This window comes from Microtus ochrogaster, chromosome 4 (assembly GCF_000317375.1).
Source record: "Microtus ochrogaster isolate Prairie Vole_2 chromosome 4, MicOch1.0, whole genome shotgun sequence".
NCBI classification, from domain to species: Eukaryota; Metazoa; Chordata; class Mammalia; order Rodentia; family Cricetidae; genus Microtus; species Microtus ochrogaster.
The window spans coordinates 86,122,748-86,142,180 of NC_022011.1; the positions used below are offsets into that span (position 1 = coordinate 86,122,748).

General features: G+C 39.9%; 1 protein-coding gene across 2 annotated transcripts in view; it reads right to left on the reverse strand.

The window, feature by feature from the left end:
• Ttn (titin) overlaps positions 1–19,433 on the reverse strand; it is a 270,353-nt gene that overhangs the window by 129,463 nt on the left and 121,457 nt on the right. For both annotated transcript variants that reach the window (XM_013345840.2, XM_013345841.1), the window contains 25 exons: positions 19,288–19,368; positions 18,781–18,999; positions 17,632–17,706; positions 17,345–17,419; positions 17,034–17,126; positions 16,320–16,397; positions 16,021–16,124; positions 15,885–15,948; positions 15,650–15,733; positions 15,408–15,485; positions 14,834–14,917; positions 14,483–14,566; positions 14,196–14,279; positions 13,732–13,998; positions 12,119–12,193; positions 11,333–11,407; positions 10,554–10,685; positions 9,926–10,003; positions 8,935–9,003; positions 8,669–8,788; positions 8,232–8,531; positions 6,998–7,078; positions 6,197–6,274; positions 5,610–5,693; positions 165–248 (listed from right to left, as the gene is read on the reverse strand). In XM_013345840.2, coding sequence (XP_013201294.1) covers positions 165–248; positions 5,610–5,693; positions 6,197–6,274; positions 6,998–7,078; positions 8,232–8,531; positions 8,669–8,788; positions 8,935–9,003; positions 9,926–10,003; positions 10,554–10,685; positions 11,333–11,407; positions 12,119–12,193; positions 13,732–13,998; positions 14,196–14,279; positions 14,483–14,566; positions 14,834–14,917; positions 15,408–15,485; positions 15,650–15,733; positions 15,885–15,948; positions 16,021–16,124; positions 16,320–16,397; positions 17,034–17,126; positions 17,345–17,419; positions 17,632–17,706; positions 18,781–18,999; positions 19,288–19,368 — 2,646 coding nt within the window. The remainder of the gene's footprint in view (positions 1–164; positions 249–5,609; positions 5,694–6,196; positions 6,275–6,997; positions 7,079–8,231; positions 8,532–8,668; positions 8,789–8,934; positions 9,004–9,925; positions 10,004–10,553; positions 10,686–11,332; positions 11,408–12,118; positions 12,194–13,731; positions 13,999–14,195; positions 14,280–14,482; positions 14,567–14,833; positions 14,918–15,407; positions 15,486–15,649; positions 15,734–15,884; positions 15,949–16,020; positions 16,125–16,319; positions 16,398–17,033; positions 17,127–17,344; positions 17,420–17,631; positions 17,707–18,780; positions 19,000–19,287; positions 19,369–19,433) is intronic.

The following is a 19,433-nucleotide window of genomic DNA, read 5'->3' on the forward strand; positions in this document are numbered from 1 at the left end:
CTCTTTAGGGGGCACCAGGGACACTTCCTCTTCAGAGAGGACCTCTTCTTTGGGTGCCTCTGGCACTTAAAAGAGATTAGTGAAACTACATTAGGGTGCCTGACAAGTAGGATGGAGAACCAAAGGAGTGAGGCTTTGTGAAACCTCAGGCCAGTGAGAAGTACCTGTGACAGGTGGAGCTGCTGGCTTTTTAGGAGGCGCCAGGGACACTTTCCTTTCAGGGACAACCTCTTTAGGGGCCTCAGGCACTTCAAAGAGATCAGTAAGATTATGTCTAAGAGTTATGAAGACCAATAGAATGGAGTATTTTCAAGAGCAGAAGACAGGTCTTAGGAAGCCTCAGGGATGAGTACCTGAGGCAGGTGGGGCTTCACGCCTTTTAGGTGGCTCCCCAAGCACTTCCCTTTCAGGGACAACCTCTTTAGCCATCCCAGGTGCGTCAAAGAGATTAGTGTGTTTTACAGGTAGACAGTACAAAGACCAGTAGACACACAGAACATTATTCAAGCCAAATGAACTTTCTTTTTTTCCTCTTGAACCTCATCAGGGCTAATCAGTACTTGTAACAGGCGGTACCTTAGGCTTTGAATTGGTGACTTTCATTGGGGGTCACTTCTTTAGAAGATTCGGGTTCTTTGGAGACATGAGTCAATTTACACTGAGTCAAAGCATTCCACATACACAGGAGCTATATATACATGACAGGAGTCCCAAGCCTTCCTGTCTTCCCCCTTGCCCTCCCATGGAAAGAGACTATCAAGCATGTACCTTTGGCAGGTACAACTTCCGGCACTTGGGGAGGGTGCACTTTCTTTAAGGCCACAACTTCTCTGGGCGCGTCAGGCACTTGAAAGATATTAACACTTTGACATTTAGGAACCAAAAGAATCGCCACAAACAGAAACCACACAGACAGCTGAAGACATTTCCTGCCTTTCTACCTTCTTCTGGAGGAAGCTCGGGCTTTTTACGAGAAATCCGAAGCGTTTTCTTTTCAATGGTGGCTTCTTCGTAAGTATCCAGCACTTCAAGAAATTAGTGGTTTTGCATTTAGTGTTAAGCAAGGTCACCAGGAAGAAGAAAGTATGTTCAAAAATGACTACAGCTAGCTCCTGAGCCTGTGGGCTTGGCAGCTTATACCTGTCACTGAGCGGGCTTCTCTGGGCTTTGAAGGGGCTCCCTTTGCAGCAGCAACTTCAGAAGGGGCTTCCGGTTCTTAAAAGATATTAGCATTTCACATTTCAGAGTTAAAAGGACTCGTGTGAACAGCAGCCACAGTAGTAGTGTGCTGCTTTCTAGAAAAGACTTCTCCTCCCTTCCCTCCTTCCCCTCATCCGCCAACAAACTAGTATGCTGGGACTTGTAGGATTCTTGAGAAGAGGGGCTGCATATCCCCCACACAATCACGGTACACAACAGCCAGGCTGCTGTTGCCTGCATTCAGTCACGGATAGAGAAACTATCTGTACTGAATGTGTGCATCCATGATGTCTTTGTCAGCATTTCCCAAGCAACACAGAATGAGGCCATTCACAGACCATTTATGTTCTATTAGGCCATAAGCGATCTGGGGGTGCTCAAAGGGAGTGCCCACATTACTTTGGTTATATGCAGATTTGATCGTGTTTTCTATAAGGAACTTTGAGCAGCCACTGATTTTGGCATCTGCATGGAGGCGGGGTATCCTGGACTTCCTTATGAAAACTGAGACAGGATTTTATTTCTCAGGCGAGTGCTTGGAATAGGATTATTGTTTTGGCAAAATGGCCACCAATGCTTTCTAGATGGAACATACTGGAACTTCCGGTGACGTAAAGATATTAGTACATTTACATATAGGAGTTAGGAACAGTTAAGAAAAAACAAGATTTAAGAGTTTGCGGGAAGGCACTTTCTTCTTTCATTTATGTTCAGCGGTGACATGTACCTTGGATGACTGTCATTTCTGGCTCGACAGGAATATCTTCAAAGGTGCTCATCTTGGGAGCCATTTCTTTCACAGCTTCGGGTGCTTTGAAGATATTAGCATTAGAGTCAGAGGTTAGAAGGGTTAGTTAGAAGGGACATTAATCCCATAAAGTGAACCAAAGTGATTGCTGTTGCTACGGGGGGTGGGGGGGCTCCTTGGAGGGTCTGAGGAGGTGTGGAGTCCTGAGCAGAGGTACTAAGTCTCATCCCTTGTTTATTCCTTTCCAGCTTCCTAGCACCTACCCAAAGGTGACTTTGAGGGGACAAGCAAGATTCCAGACAGAGGAAAAGAACCAAATTACTTGGCTATTTTTTATAATTTTTATAATATCATATATTCATATATATATATATATATATGATGTTGTGATCTTGAAAGCCTTTTAAACTTCCTGAATTTTGACTTATCTAGAAATATTTAGAGTGGAAAAACATACATTAAAGTATTAAAGTGGAAATACAAATCATGGGAGGGGCAAGCAAGTATTCAGGAGAGAATACCAGTATGAACTAGAATTACTTAGCCATGGCTCTAAGATGATGTCACAGGCGAATCAACTTCACATTAAGTCATGACTTTCTATAAAGTCATTTCTATGACATTTAAGTCTTACTTGAAGGCAGTTTTATGTTCCTATGCTTATTTTGGAAATGAGTTTAATATAAAGAACATTTCTGACAACTTACGGCATGCATGGTGATACATACCGGACTTTTAACTCCATGAAAAGTTCAATTACTATCATGTGGTACATGACCAATCAAGAACCTTTGTCACCTGATGTCACTGCTTCCTGCTTTAGAGGGGCATGCGTTAAGCTAGCTCAATCTAGTTGATGTCACTGCTTCCTCCTTCAGAGGGGCATGCGTTAAGCTAGCTCAATCTAGTTGTAGGGTTATACATGCCATACAGCTTTCCTGTTGATTTTTATTTTAGCTAGTCTGGCTTTTATTATTACTTTTTAGTTAATAGCCATTTTCCAATAAAGAACATGCCTTAGGCATATTTGAACATCAAATATTCCATGTTTTCTCTGCAGTTCTTATAGCTAAACTGTAAATTCTTTCCTGTGTGGGAGTTTAAGGTTGCCTTCTAGATGGTTGACTTTATACATTCAGTTGGTTAAGCATGATCCTCGAGGATGCATTTTTTTGGTAACCACTGGGCTTTTGAAGAGATTAGTATGTTCACACGATAGCCACAGCTATAGCTGAGATCAGCAGTTGGACTTTCTCCTGGCCTGTACCTGCTGGCAGCTGAGGCTTTCTTCTTTTGGCTGCAGGAGCTTGTTTCTCTGGAAGCACATCTTTGATGACTTCAAGGTCTTTAAAGATATTAGTTTTTAAGAAAATATAATTGAGAAAAGGCAAAAACAATGACATGATGCACAAAGAAAATGAGGTATACAACAGACTTCAAAAGTTAGAATTTGTATTTTCTTTTTAACAGTCTATCTTTGTGCACTGTATGGGTGGGGCAAGTCACGAATAGTTCCTGGTCTTGGGCATTTTTGAGAGATGCTTTGAAGATATTAGTATTTTAGAGGTTGAGACAACACACATAAAACACTGGACATTTGACAAACACAAGATGGAAGATTTTCTTGTTTAAAGTCTCATGACAAGAGTTTGTACCTTCAGCGGGGGGAGGTTCAGGAATTTCAGGAACAGCCTCATGTGACTTCAGCGCTGGAAACACTTCTTGAGTTTTGTCAGGCTCTTTAAAGATATTAGTAGGTTTATAATTAGATTTTTTTTAAAAAATAACAGTGAATTATATAACACGCAGTTCTGGGATCTTAGGGCCAAAGATAACCATCTATGTTTTGAAGCAGTTGAAATATACCTTTGCGTGCCACGGTTTCTCTCTTTTTACGAATGGCCACATATGTTTTCTCTTCTGTAACAACTGTTTGAGGGGGTGCAGGCACTTAAAAGAGATGAGTACAGTTATGTCATGAACAGGGAAGAAAAACATGTTTCTAAAAAGAGCCCCAGACAAATTCAGGTGGAGTTGGTGGTTCTAGGTACCTTTGGCCACTTTGAGTCTTGCCTTCTCTGGATGGGTCACAAGTTCTTCTTCTATGACCGTTTCCTCAGATGCTTCGTAAACTTTAAAGATATTAACAGTGTGTGGGTAACAGTTACAAACACACTAATTAAGAAACACATGACGCTGTACACATTCATCACCCAAATTCACAGAGGTCCATAGACACAGACAAATTAGTGACAAGCATGAGTTGAGTAGGAATGAGCCTCATTCCCAGCTTTAGGATGAAGGATGCTCAGAATTTCTTCATGATTCTGATAACAAAATGGAGGATTTTACCAGACTCATTTTACCTCAGAAAAGCTATTAGCCATATTATATTAGTGTTGTTTTGGATTCATGTATGCATTCACAATAGGGGGTGATGTTGAGTTGAATATGGAAGATCCACTATCTATATTCAACCTCCTGGAATCACGTGGAATCATCTTTGCATTTCTAGGTACATACTTGTTTACATTCTAAAATCATGTTTAATTTATGGCTTCCTAGTGTAATAGAAATATGAGAATAATTTAGAGATTAGAAGCCAGAAAGAAGAGAGACGAGGCTACAGCTGAGTGGGAGAATACCGGAGGGAAATGAAAGGATGGAAATATACGGGGGAAAGCTTCTGAAAAGAGTACCTGATTTCTCCAACCTTTAGACAGGAACGCTCTCTGACAACAATGACCAGTTTTAAGGACAGAACCAGGAGGAGGAAGTGATCATATACATTAATCCCAAACTACTGTATGACGAGTATTTATCAGGAGTTTCCCAGACTGAACATAAAAAGGAAGCCCAGGCTGACTGTTTATCATCCAGAAGACTGAGTCTGCTTAGAACAAGTCACTGTTTAGGGTCTCTTGTTATTTAAATTATTTAGGAAAGAAAGACCTTACTAAATCTCTTAGGGCTTGAGTGGTCTTCTAAATTTGTGCTATTTGAGCAGCCTGGTCCAAATCCTACTTGTAACCATGAAGAGTACAACAATGACACTGGGCTATTTTGATTTTGCAAAATTCAATGACATTATTATTTGGAGTTAAAGTAAATTACCTCATGGTCTGGGAAATAAGATGAAGGGATGTTTATGCACAGAAGAGATTAGGAAATTTCATGGGACAATGACTTTTTCTAAGGTTGGATAATGCTAGAAGCACAGAAGAGCTTAGTTTTTAAATTGATGAAGAAACGTAACTTGTCTCAGGCTAACAGACATTCAGACGACTTGATTTTAGTCAACACTTTCAGCATGCATGGTTTTTATAGGGTATTAGTAGATTTGCATTTTAATGCTGTGTAGACAGACACAGTGGATTCCGAACACAGATGAGACTAAGGACATCCACCAGTGTGTCTGCACTCACTGTATATCTCTGTGTCTTCAGGAAGAACAACTGGTAATTTTTCTTCTTGAATAATTTTCTCAGGCACCTCAGGAACTTTAAAGATATTAGTGTGCACATTACTATTACTAACATATATAGGATATTAAGACTATAAAAATTTAAACCACCAAGATTTGATGGAACACTTGTTCACTCTACACCATAGAAACTCAACCACAGAGTCATTTCACACCGGGGTTAGCATCCGTGTGTACCTTTAGGTGGCGGAACTTCAGGCTTTTTCGGAACGGCTTCGCGGACCTTTTCTTCAGGAGTGATTTTCTTAGGTACTTCAGGTGCTTTAAAGATATTTACTTGTCTTATTTTCAAGATTGTCAAAATTAAGTTTAAATATCAAGAGTAAAGGGGAGGGAGCTATCAAGTGGAATGTGCAAATGTTAAGTCCATGTGTGTGCTCTATGTCTCCCAACTGCTTCACTGGCTATTCATATGAGAGACATCTCATTCTTGGGGGCAGTAGTATTTTCTGCTGTTACTTAGAACTTAATTCTCATGTCATGAGGCAGAGATGCCAATGTCAATTCCATAGGGAAGAAAAGCTGAGGGTCCAATGTTGTTTAATTACTGAATAAAAAGAGTCAAAATAAGAAAGACCTTTAGGCTTTTGATGTCTTTCCCTAGAGGAGAGTCAAAATAGGGAAGATTGTAGGATGAAATATAAATTGTAATTTATGTCATCCACAGCCATCTTGTGGTCTTGGGGGAAGAGTGGTCTTTCTCTCCTCTGTGGAAAGGGAAGCTTAGGGATTTACCGCTGGTGGGAACTAGCAGAGGTAGGTACCTTTAGGTGGTGGAGCCTTGGGTTCTTCAGGAACACGGACTTTTTCTTCAGCCACCACTTTCTTGGTCACCTCAGGCACTTTAAAGACAGCAGGGATAATTCCCTTTACTTTTAAGCACTCAAAGATATCTTAGCAGGCAGAATATAAGAGATATGTAATGAAAACAGGACAGAGTCACATTATCAAGTAGAGACATGGTTTAGCACACACAAGACGGCACTTGCAGAGGCGACTTTGGACAACAAGCATGACCATACAAGTACGTGGAACTCCCCAAGTTAGATCCACAAAAACTTGACATCAACAACCGACAACACACCGGCATCTGCTGCTCGTTCTGCTTGTTTGGGTAGGATAATTGCAGCTTTCTCTTCAGAGATTACTTCCTTACACACTCATTGACTTTCAAGATATAACCTCAAATGATGTATTGTAGCAAAGAGGCAGAAAACGAATAAAGGAGGGGCACTGCCACATATTTATGATATAGCTAGCAGCTCAAAGCTTTAATAGTGAATAGGGAAATGGAGGTCTACCAATAAGCACATCGTGAACATACAATCAAACAGCACTGAAGGATGCCCAAGTTTACACTTTGGTCAGTAGGTGTTTGGGTTTTGCTGTTTCAGGGAAACAACAATGGTATCTATGTTTGCAGACTGGTCACTTTAAAGATAATTATTTTGACATTCACCTAACACAAAACACAGAAGAAAATCACCAACGTAGAGCACAAACTTGTAAAGCACCCAAAGAGCAACCGGACACAGTTATGTCAGTATTGCTGAGCCGTGAAATACCTTTAGCTGGTGGCTCTTTGCGAGGAACAACTTTAAAGGGTGGTTTTTTTGGAGGGATGACTTTCTCAGACACCTCAGGTCCTTCAAAGATATTAGTGCTTTGGTTTAGAATAGACCCATAAAATATGATGAATCACTACCTACATTAATATTGTACAATGAGGGTTTATAAAAGAGTTTGTAGTTTTTGAATTTATACTATTCGTGCTTAAATCAAGTGGTGATTTTAATATTTATACAATACATTGCTATATAAAACATATATATTCCAATATATTATACAAACATTTATTTAGGCATGATCTGGTGATGTGGTATTCCCCTCTGTATGATGTAAATATATCTTATTACCATTAGTTTATAAAGAAGCTGCTTTGGCCTATGGCAGAACAGAACAGAGCTAGGCGGGAAAACTAAACTGATGCCAGCAGAAAGAAGGCAGAGTCAGGGAGATGTCATGAACCTTACTGGTACACCACAGCCTTGTGGTGATACACAGATGAATAGAAATGGGTTAATTTAAGATGCAAGAGCTATCTAGGAATATGCCTAAGCCATTGGTTAAACAGTGTTGTAATTAATATAGTTTCTGTGTGATTATTCGGGTCTGGGTGGCTGGAGAACAAAAGGGCAGTCTCCATTTACAGTCTGGAGTGGTGCTGTAGACTATGTATGGACACTTTATTTTGTCCTTAGAATTTACTAGAATTTGGGCACCATGACCAATGTTTCACTTAGTTCATTATTTCTCCAATGAAGATAATCATAAGATTGCAAAAGCTTTTAATAAGTAATTATTAGTTAGTGCACAGGTAACTCAGTTGTGAACAAGGCAATGGTTGCTTTGATGAGAAAGAATATAAGCTATTCAATGAACTGAGAAGTGTGTCTGTGAATGGGGGATACCTATTGGTGTGTACCTGTGGTACCTGTTGGTACCTGTGGCAATCATATAATGCTTGCTGGACTATGAAAAAAAATCCACATATTCATATAGTGATATATGGATCATGGAGCTTTGTCAGTATCATACATAATTCTCATGTCTGTGAAAGTTAACCACTTTGTGTGTTTAGTCTCTAAACCTTATCAGTTTCTGAATTAAACAGCTTAAACTCATGCTTAAAGTAGTTTGTGGGGCTAATGGGCTGAACTGAACATGCAAAGTACTTTGAAAATGAAATGGATAAGAGAAAGATATAACAATGTATATTATCTACAGAGTCCCCTATACCTTTTTTAGGTGGAATTTTGGGTTTTTCATATACTTCCACTTCTTCAGCCTCTAAAAACTCAACGACCCTGTGGACTTCTTCAACTTTGTGTTCCTCTTGAAACCTGCGCTCTTCCACCCTGATGAATTCCTCCACCTCATGGAACTCCTCCTCTTCGAAGTATTCCTTGACCTCGTGGAATTCTTCTTCTTCAGAAACCTCTTCCACTCTTGCTTCCACAAGTTCTAGCTCTATTCTTTCTTGGACTATTTCTTCTTGCTGGTAGGCAACTGATATTTTTTCTTCAAAAACAGCTCTCCCTGAAAGAGCATCGACTTTAAGAGACTGATTTTTTGAATCATAAGATGAAACAGATGTCAATTCAAAGTGTAAGAAAAATACCTAAAAGAAGACTTCCATGAAAGGACAAGAAGAGCAAAGAATTCCCCAAAAATACCTTTAGCAGGGGGAACAGCTTCCTTTTTGGGCACAGGGACTTTCTTTTCGGGAATTTTCTTTTCGGGAATTTTCTTTTCTGGAACTTTCTTTTCTGGAACTTTCTTTGGTACTTCGGGAACTTTAAAGATAAGAGTTTTAATATTTAAGACCACCAAGAGTAAGCTTGCACACTGGACATCAAAAATAAGACAGATGGACAAAAATCATAGACAGCTTAGTGAAGAACGATGGCGGAAGGCGTTTGGTTTAAAGGAGAAAGTGTACCTTTGGCTGGTGGGGCCTCTTTTTTCTGGACAGGAGCAGGAACTTTCTCTTCAGGAATTTTCTTTGTCACTTTAAAGATATTAGGTGCCTTAGTTAGATGACAATGCTCAATGACACACATGTATAAAAACATCAGAATCAAGTTATGTCATTAACGCATCTAGGAAGTCGATGTGTGCAGTTGGGCAACCCTTTCACAGGTAATAGGGATACTTTCCCAAACACTCTCTTGTGCTATCTGGATCCCTAGAAGCCAACATATGCCCACTAAGAAGCTTTACTATTTTTAAAACATCAGATGTTACCAACACTAGGCCTAATTTTATTATTTTTAATTTGATGAAGATGTTTTTCAACCTGATTATCATCCTAGATAATCTGGTCCCTGACCTAGGCCTTAGGAACTACTGGGCACTATTTCATTTGCTGAGAAGTGTGCCGTCATTATGGTTGTATACCATAATTGCTGAAGATGTTTTCTGGAACAATTACTGAACAAAGAAGGACAATTTTAAAAAACCTCAAATTCCCAGGTTAAATCATGGTAAAAAGGACATGAAGCTCTTTAAAATTATTATCCAAGTGCCAGAATAGATCATTTTTTTCTGTATAAAATAGGATGCACAGAGAACAATATTACAATAATGAAATTTTTAGTTACATAATAAAATGAAGTCTAGGGATAGAATGAAGGTAAAAACGATTAATTGCTATGTTCTTAAATATTGAGAGATCATGATAAGGCATCAGAATTTCCAGCTATATGAAGTTAGAGATCTCTAAAATAATCCACACAGTGTACCAGATGGAGCCATCGTCTACCATGTGATACTATAAGGAACCCAAGGCAATGATGAGTGGTGTTTTACTTGTCATTAGTCAGTTTGCTCGAACAGTTACTTAAGGAAGAACTGCAGGAAGACCAAGAGCTCTTTAGAAAGAAGACCACTGGGGTGAGGAAAGCGACAGAATTCACTGGGGCTTGCTATACCTTTAGTGGGGGGGGCTTCCGCTTTCTTAGGGACAGGAGTGGGTGCTGCAGGCACTTCCTTCTTAGCCACTTCAGGCGCTTAAAAGATATTTACAGACACGGTGAAAAAAAATCACTTGCAATGACAAAAAAAAATCACCCAATTATCAAAATACAAACAAAACAACACAAAACACTGATGTGCTTTAGGAAAGTATTAGCAACCTAAAAGATAATACCGCACTTAGGGCAAGATTTTTAGAAACCCCCAAGAGTAAACACTATGCAAATATTTCAAAGTCTTAAGGGGTGATGTAAGAATTATTTTCAAAAGTGAATGATTTCTCCACACAAATAGATTGTTCTCCAGCATTTGAGCTGAAAGCAAAATTGAGGATTGTAATCTAGGAGGAAGGATTAAAGTGTACTATCAGAACAATTTTCCCTCATTTATAGTCAGATTGCTGGTAAAGAAGGAAACGTTAGGGAGATGGCAGGGTCACAGAGCTTCAGCTACGGGGACTGAGAACTCTTCAGGCCTCATTGGTATGATACAAGAAAAGCTTATGGTGGATGATTATTACGTTGACAGCTCTGAGATTTGAAGCCATAAGGGTTTGGAATGTCCAATTCATGAAAGTGGTCATACCTCTAGGGGGCACCACCACTATTTCTTCCTCCTCTTCCTCCACCTCCTCTTCCTCTACCACCTCCTCCTCTTCTACGCTAGGTGGTTCTTCTGGGATCTCTTCTGGAATGGGTTCTTCGGCTTCCTCATACACTTGAAACAGATTATTTTGTAAATTACTTTTTAAAAAGCCTTTGAATGTTAGATGAAAATTAAAGCATCTAGACAAACCACTCAGCCTGCTAAATGCTCATGAACATTCACTAATCTGGAAATAAAATCTGCTGAGTCTTTAAAACATGTTAGGCACTTTCCACTATGGAGCTAGAAGGGGCTCTGGAGGATTTAGTTAGGGATTATTATTTTTTTAGTGAGGTGGAAAGATGTTTAGAGTCAAGCCATTATTTAGGAACAGAAGTCAGATTCTCCGCGCCAGTTACTCAGGTTTATCTGAGATTGTTCTGGAAAAAGCTTAGTTCATCACTCCTACCGAAGACACTGGGTAAGACCATAGTACCCACACACAAAGAGAAAACACTGACATTTGACAGAACTAGTGAGTGAGAGAAGAATAAATAAGTTAGTGGGTCCATTTCAATGTTTTCAATGAACTATGTCACAAATAGGCTAAACACGCAAGAGAGAACCAACTGGAATAAGCTGGCCTGCCCAATTCCTTCTAGACAAGCACCACTTTCTATCAGAGCTTATAGAGTGAAATGTATATTATCTCCTCCTCAGATGAGATAATGATAAGACAAGGATGCTTAGAAACACCGTTTTCTTAGGAAGCCATCTACCTTCAGCTGGAGGGACTTCCTCTTCTTTAGGGGGGATGATCCGCCTTTCTTCCACCTTCTTAGGTACCTCGGGAACTTGAAAGACATTGATTGTTTTAGGCACTTAAATCTCAAGAGCTAAAAGGAGATTCTTAAAGACCATTTTTTTTTTCAGCCCAAGAGAGTAAACAGCAGAGCACACAGAAGACGAAGCCCTGACACATCACGGTTAAGAAGCGAATGAAGAAGCTTGGGACATCATGAGAGTATCTTTTGTAGCTGGGTTCTCCCCTTCTTTAAAGGAAGAATTATAAGATCACTTCTGGCTCCTTAAGGATATAGAACACCTGACATTGTAATTTTCAGAAATAACATACAGAGGAGAAACATGGCAAAAAATACACTCAAACAAAGTGGAAAACGAACAGAGCACCAACATGGGAACAACGGAGGCACAGTGACCAACGTCAGTGACAGACTAGGAAATACAAACGTGGCTGAGCATCCTGTGTGGATGACACTCCAGGTCAACAAGGGCACAGTTGATAGCCATGTACCTTTGGCGGGAGGAGCCACTGCTTTCTTAAGGCTCGGGGGAGGCAACTTCTTTTCTGGTTCAGGTTTCTTGGGCACCACAGGAACTTTAAAGATATTTTGAAATTTCAGTCTCACAAACACAAGGACAATGTACACAATGATGACAGAAGCTACTTTCACAAATACTGGACAGGGTGTTTTGACTTGACGGGTGAAGGAAAGAAGGTATCTGACATGCTTGGGGATGCAAGAACATTAGAGGTGATGTACCTTTGGTGGGAGGAGCCTCCTCTTTCTTGGGAACAACTACTTTCTTCTCTGGCACTTTTTTCTTGATCTCAGGCACTTTAAAGACACCATTTCATGATAAGAATGTGTTTTTGAAGAGCAAGAAAGAAAACAAGAAGACTCCACGCACAGGAAGACCATCATATAGCATCCACTCAGAAGAGAGATGGAATGCGAGCTGCAGTCCATCAAGAGATGACTGGGATTTGCAAGGGGAAGGATCAGCAAATGGCTGGCTACCTGAGCCTAGACACTATCATTTCATGGACTTAAACTTAAGCTAAGAGCTTAGTTAATAATTATCTGAAAATATAATGGGACCATACAGCCTGGCAGAAACATTATACTTATTTAAGTATAATGCCATTATGACTTTTTTGGGAAATATTATTGCACTTTAGGGTATGAATATACTATACTTCCTAGGTACTGTACCATGACCTGCTCTGTGAATTTAAATATTAATTCTCATTCAATGATACAACAATATACTTTGTCTTATTTTATCTTTACAATAATATTAGAATCCACTGGGATTTGTTCCTATCCCTATTTTATGAAAGAGCAAACTAAGGCTCAGATTGGCTAAAGGACTCTTTCAGAGCAGAACAGCAAAGTTCAAAGTCAAGGTTAAAGTCCAAACTTGTGATTTCATTTATATATACATGTTTTCTAAGACATAAGCTATTGCTCAGTGTTTGACATAAACTATTAATTACCCAATGTTCTGATGAGTACATCATATTTTTTTTAGCCTGGTATCACAAATGAAAGAAAGATGAAATTTATCAGCATGAATTTATGTATTTTTCAGAAAATTTTTCCTAAAGATTATTTAGATGTTCAAAAGATCTATATGAAACATTATATGGCTTAATAAAATTATAGCAAGTGAAGTAGGCATTTTGTAGTAGTTTTATGATAATACTGCCATTAACCTTTCATGCAAAAAATATTGTGTGAAAAACATCTAATAGAAATAAATGGCTATCAGTGTCCTGATCAGTTTTAAAAGTAAAATTTGGCTGTCCATTTTATGTGTGATTTCTTTCTGAAACTCATCTGATAAAGCTAAAATATGGGCTGTGTGGTCACTCTGGTGCAGGGGATACCCATCTGATAAAGTTATGGTGCGGGCTGTGTGATCACTCTGGGGCAGGGTGTACCCATCTGATAAGGCTATGGTACAGGCTATGGGATCATCCTGGGGCAGGGTATACCTTTGGGAGGTGGAGGAGGCTCCACTTTCTTAGGAACAGGCACAGGGACTTTCTTCTCAGGTACAGTTTTCTTTGGCACTTAAAAACATTTCATTTAAAGACATTAAGAACCACATAACAATACTGGATCTATAACAAAAGACATCTGAGGACAGGACCACAAACAAACATCGACTACAATTAAGACATGCAGATAATTGACAAGGGACAGACATAGAAAGCAGATTGCCGTAGGCAGGATGAAAGGTGTGTCTGGGAAGTTTTCTAAGGATTTGATGACAACTCAGCAAAGAATCATAGACAAGACAGATGGTTTTAACAAGAGGGAAGGCAGAAGCCTACATAAAGAGGTCTTGATCCCAAGAACTGCTGTACCTGGTGCAGGTCTTGGCACCTTAGGGCTAATTTCTGGAAGGGCTTCCTCTTCCTCAGGTGGAACTTCTTCCTCAGGTAGAATTTCCTCTTCCTCTAGTGGAACTTCCTCTTCTTCAGGAGGAACTTCCTCTTCCTCAGGCGGAACTTCCTCTTCCTCAAGAGGGATTTCCTCTTCAGGAGCAACCTCTTCCTCAAATGGAGCTTCTTCTTCTTCTTCTTCCCGAGGCAGAGCCACAGGAACCGAGACCACTTCCCGCTTCTTTGGCACTTTAAAGATATTTATGCAATCGTACAAATTCCATGTTTACATAAAATATTCACGGCAGCAAGACAGCATGAAAAGCCAATGTTCTTTGATCACAATTATCACCAGCGTACACAATGTCAAGCAAGCACAATTAGTGAGACGGAACAACACCCATTACATTCCGTTTGTGCCCTGGTGCTGCCCAAGATTAATGTACCTTTGGGGGGTGGAGCTTCCATTTTTTTCAGAACAGGTGCTGGTTTCTTTTCTTCTGGGATGAGCTTCTTGGGCACCTCTGGCACTTTAAGGATATCATTTGTCTTTAAGAATGTGTCTTTTCACAGTGTTTTACAGCCATAGACATGATAAAGGCTCACATCATATGGAAGACATTTTATTTTTTAGAAAGACACTTTCACAGACAGAGTTAGTACAGAGACATTTTCTTACGAATGGACGCTAACGTGAGATTTCTCCCTGGGTACAGAAATGATGAAACAATACCTTTTGCAGGTGGAGCCTCTGCTTTCTTAGGAGCAGGCACCGGCACCTTCTTCTCAGGCACAGGCTTCTTGGGCACTTCTGGCACTTTAAAGAAATGATTTAGGCAACGTTTTACACAATACAAAAACACAGAGCTCAAGCATAGTCCAGAAAAGATGAAGATACAGCAATAAATTCATAGTTAAAAAACTGTAAGCAGCATTTCATTTTAAAAACAAAAAAAAATCCGTTTTTGTAAAGAGATAATACGAAAGAGGCATTTAACATCACCTAAAGATCATAGTATTGAACTGATTACATATTTTCTTTTCACACAAATCTAAAATTGTATGCCCCTGAAAGTTCATATACCTTTGGCTGGTGGCGCTTCCACCTTTTTGGCAACGGGTGCTGCTGGTTTTTCTTCTGGTACAGGCTTCTTGGGCACTTCCGGAACTTAAAAGACAGGAAATAAGGTCAATGTCACAGTTTTCCAATCATGGAGGATTCTAGTGACTTAGAGACAACTGAATTATCACAGATGTGCCAACAATTTCACTTTAAGATAGAAACTAATAATTAAACCACAAAGCAAGACTTTAGACGTGCAGGAGCATCACAATAAAACCCAACAAATAAACAAGGACCAGTGACAAAGACAGCACAAAAGCCTTGGCCTTCGGTGTTGGCCATTTTATTACGAAGAACTGATTGTTCACTATGAATTCCCCACTGAAGAAGACATGAGTGTTAAACAGAAGCAGGCTCCAATGGCCACATTCAGAGATGAATACATGGCAGCAAGCTTCTGGGACCAGCTGAGTGGTTCTTGTTTTGGTTATTGACATTGTTATTAACGTTTATTATTATTATCGCCCCAGGGCAGGGATGGCTACGGCTCACCAAGTTATACCACAGAGGTAAATGGCTGCAGGGAGAGCTGTACCTTTGGCAGGCGGAGCCTTCTCCTTTTTAGGGACAGGCACAGGAACTTTTTCCTCTGGCTTCTTGGGAATCTCAGGCACTTTAAAGACAGTGTTGATAGTTAAGTTCTGACTATGAAAAACAACACATACATAAAGCACATGTAACGTTTTAGTAGCCACACACGGGTCGCAGTAGCCAGAAAAGAGAACCAGCTGAAGACAGATGAAGCTGTCTAGGTGCATACATGTGAGTGGTGTATACCTTTGGCGGGTGGCACTTCCTTCCTTTTGGGAACAGGAACAGGTTTTTTGGCTTCTGGAACAGGTTTCTTGGGTACCTCAGGCACTTTAAAGATAACAATAAGATGTGAAAACGTGCGGAAGACACAGAATGTGAAAGGCACACACAGGCATCACATCCCCCAGGATCTGACTAAGCCAAACACCCAAGCTCCAATGCGCTGCTTCCTTTCTGTTTCACGGCAGCCATCGACTACCTTTGGCTGGTGTCACCGGCACCACTTCTTCCTCGACGATGAGCTCCTCCTCTTCGTGCAGGTACTCTTCCTCTTCACGGACGTACTCCTCTTCATGGATGTATTCTTCTTCATGGAGATACTCCTCTTCACGGACGTACTCCTCCTCCTCCTCTACGATATATTCTTCTTCGTGGGTTTCCACTTCCTCTTTGTAGGCAACCACCTCTTCTGGTTCCCGTTTTTTAGGCACCCCTGGCACTTTAAAGATATTATCTTTAAGTTGGATATGTTCCAATTGCTCAATAAAATCAAGACGCTATAAGAGTGCAGACCCCCTTATAACAAAAGAAAGGATAGGCTTTCTCTTTCCCACAGAGCAACTTCATCCATAGAACTGAACATGAATTCAACAGCAAAGATGAACAACACACTAGAACAAGCAATAGGAGGTACCTCTAACAGCTGCTGCCACTTCCTTTTTAGGGGCAGGTACTTTTGCCTCTGGGACAACTTTCTTGGGCTTCATGGGCACTTGAAATATTAAGTACAAGGGAGTTTTAGAGTCAGAAATAGGTCATTTAACCATTTCTAGCTTTCTTTAAAGAGAATGATTTTATAATGTCTATAAGTAGAATATGTAACTTTCTCTGGGAGAAACTTTGTTGTTTTATTTTTTATGAGACGGATGCTGGATCTCACAGCCAGGTAAACCCATAGAAGTACTCCAGCAAGTTTGCAGTCACAGAGCCTAATTGAAGGGTCTTTCTCCTATGCTTCTACTCACTGGAGACATTCTAAGAAGGTCAATTTACTGCTGGGGTTAGCATGCTTCCTAAGATTGCAAGGAAGTTGCTTAACATAAAGAAAGAAAACCTGGATATTGAATTAGCTTTTTAAAAAGTTTTTCAAAGTGATTTTAGAGTAAATAGTAACCATTTTTAGTGGATAATAGCATATCATTATATTAATTTAACTATATTAAGAATTTGTTAAATGGTCACTGCATTAAAACAAAAGTATTGTATTTGACAGTGTTATGGTCATGGTCAATGAGCAGTCACTATCTACAAGATTGTAGAAGTATTTGGAAATAATCTTAGGGGTAACACTGGAGACATGTAACCTGAGACAGGCAAGAGGCTACATCCTGGGGAAAGGTTGGTATACCTTTGGCAGCTGGCTCAGTCACCTGCTGCTTTTCACGTTTGGTAATTGAAATTTGTATTTTCTCTTCAACAACTTTCTTCGGTTCTTCGGGAGCTTTAAAGATATTAATTGTAGAAGAATATTATCAAGAAGCTCCCGAATATCAGAGAATAAACATCAACAAAGCCCAAAGACCTGGCTCCTAAGACATGGGGACCAGACAATACACCCAGAAAGCACAAAGACTGGCAGATACTACTGAGTCTAGGTTGACATAGTCACATCACGAAGGTGACAATATTGCTTGGGACAGTTACTGCTCTATCATGTACCTTTGGGTGGTATAGGTTTGAGTTTCTTTTGAATAGGCACAGGTGCTTTTTCTTCAGGAACAGCTTTCTTCAGCACTTTAAAAGGACCAATAGTAAGAGATTTACAAACCCAAACTCATGTTTGAGAGTAAGAATAAAGTGTTAAGAAATAGAACACACAACATAACAGTGTGTCCGTCCCCCACCCCTGCCCACCACACAGTTATACACATCCGCTTCCGTGCATATACACAGTGCAGAGACAAAGAAAACAAGAGATTTTGTAACTGACAATGTTCTCACTCTACCTTTTGGTGGTGGGGCCTTGGGTTTGGCAGGCACTGGTTCTTGGGCAGGTTTTGCTGGAATAGGCTTCTTGGGTTCTTTAAAAGCATACAAAGTATTTAGTGTTAGACTGTAGGGTAGATTTCAAAATCTATCCTTAAACGGAATCAGTTAATTGAAATAATTGACCTTTTATGTTCACAGTGCAACCACAATCTCTAGAATAAGAATTCATGTTCCAACTTCACTAGGCTATGAGAGCCTTAAGCAAGATAACGTTCCCTTTCCTCATTGGCACTCCCTTTAATTAGGCCATGAGAATGCCTCAAAATTCCCATTTCATTTCAGATAGTCAATTTGTGATCAACCTTTTCTGTCTGAAGACACTGGTGTTTAATGCTACCAGTGAAAATATGCAGAATCGTCTCAAAGACACAAAGAAAAACCTCAAGAAGGATATGGGCTCATTTCAAATTTCTAGTCAGAATTTATTCATATGGACTTATTATTTATTTTAGAATAAAGAAAGTGGTCTAGAGTCTGATGTGGGATTCTCCTCTGTATGCTATGAATATGTTTTATTACCATTGGTTAATAAAGAAGCGCCTTAAGACCTATGGCAGAGCAGAATATAGCTAGGTGGGAAAACTAAACTGAATGCAGGGAGAAAGAAGGCAGAGTCAAGTTGACACTATGTAACCGCTCAAGAAGCAAGATATGACATAACAAACCACAAGCCTCGTGGTAAAATATAAAATAATAGAAATAAGTTCATTTAAGTTGTAAGGGCTAGTTAGAAATACACCTCAGCCATTAGCCAAACAGTGTGGTAATTAATATAGTTTTTGTGTGATTATTCAGGTCTGGGTATCCAGGAAATGAAAACACAGTCTCTGTTTACAAGGGTCAGAGCTATATGTGCACACACATTATCTCCATCAGGTTAAAAATAATGCTTTGTCCTCACCAGAAAAGCAGTCATTGTTAGATTGTGATGCTGGAAGCCCTGTGGGTAGTGAAATCTAACAATAACCTTAAGATTTATAGAGCGATTTCCCCTCCTGAAGTGATTTAAAATGTTGAATTTACTCAATGGCACTAAGTTCTTCTACCTCGACCTTCATCCTAACAGTTTCTATGCACATTTAACCTGGGCTAAAGTTCGGCCATACCTGTGACATATTCTTCATGCTCCTTATACTCCTCGTAATGCTCAAGTTCACGCTCTGCGTATTCTTCATACTGGTCATACGCTTCTGTGGGTTCGTACTCCTCAAACTCCGTGTACTCCTCATAGCCTTCGTAATCATCGTACCCCACTTCCCGGTATTCTGAGACAGTTTCTTCTTCTCGGGCATAAGACCATTTCTTCTCTTCTGTTACAGTCACTTCTGGAATAATAGTGACAGCAGGCAGCATTTTATTTGAGGCCCATTTAGTGGCAATGTATTTTGATTTCATTCCTTTACGACTGTCTCCCACACTGGCTACGGGTGACCTTGGTTATCTTTTGTTGGAAGAAGTGTCATGATAGGCACAATGACTAATTGTGATGTCAAATGTTCACGTCTTTGGCTCCAGTCAGCAGTAAGCAAGGAAAGTAGAGGGGATACATTGGCATCTAGCAGACAAAGAGACACACAGCTCTATGCTTTCTAGTGAATCAAAGCACAATGTACCTTTAGTGGGTCGGGGCTCTCTCTTTGGAACTTCGATGGACACCTTTTCTTCTTTAACGGCTCTTTTTCTGACTTCAGTCACTTTAAAAGAATAATTATTAAAAGTAAATCACAAGAGTCTAGAAATAATTGTGTTAAGAGAACTT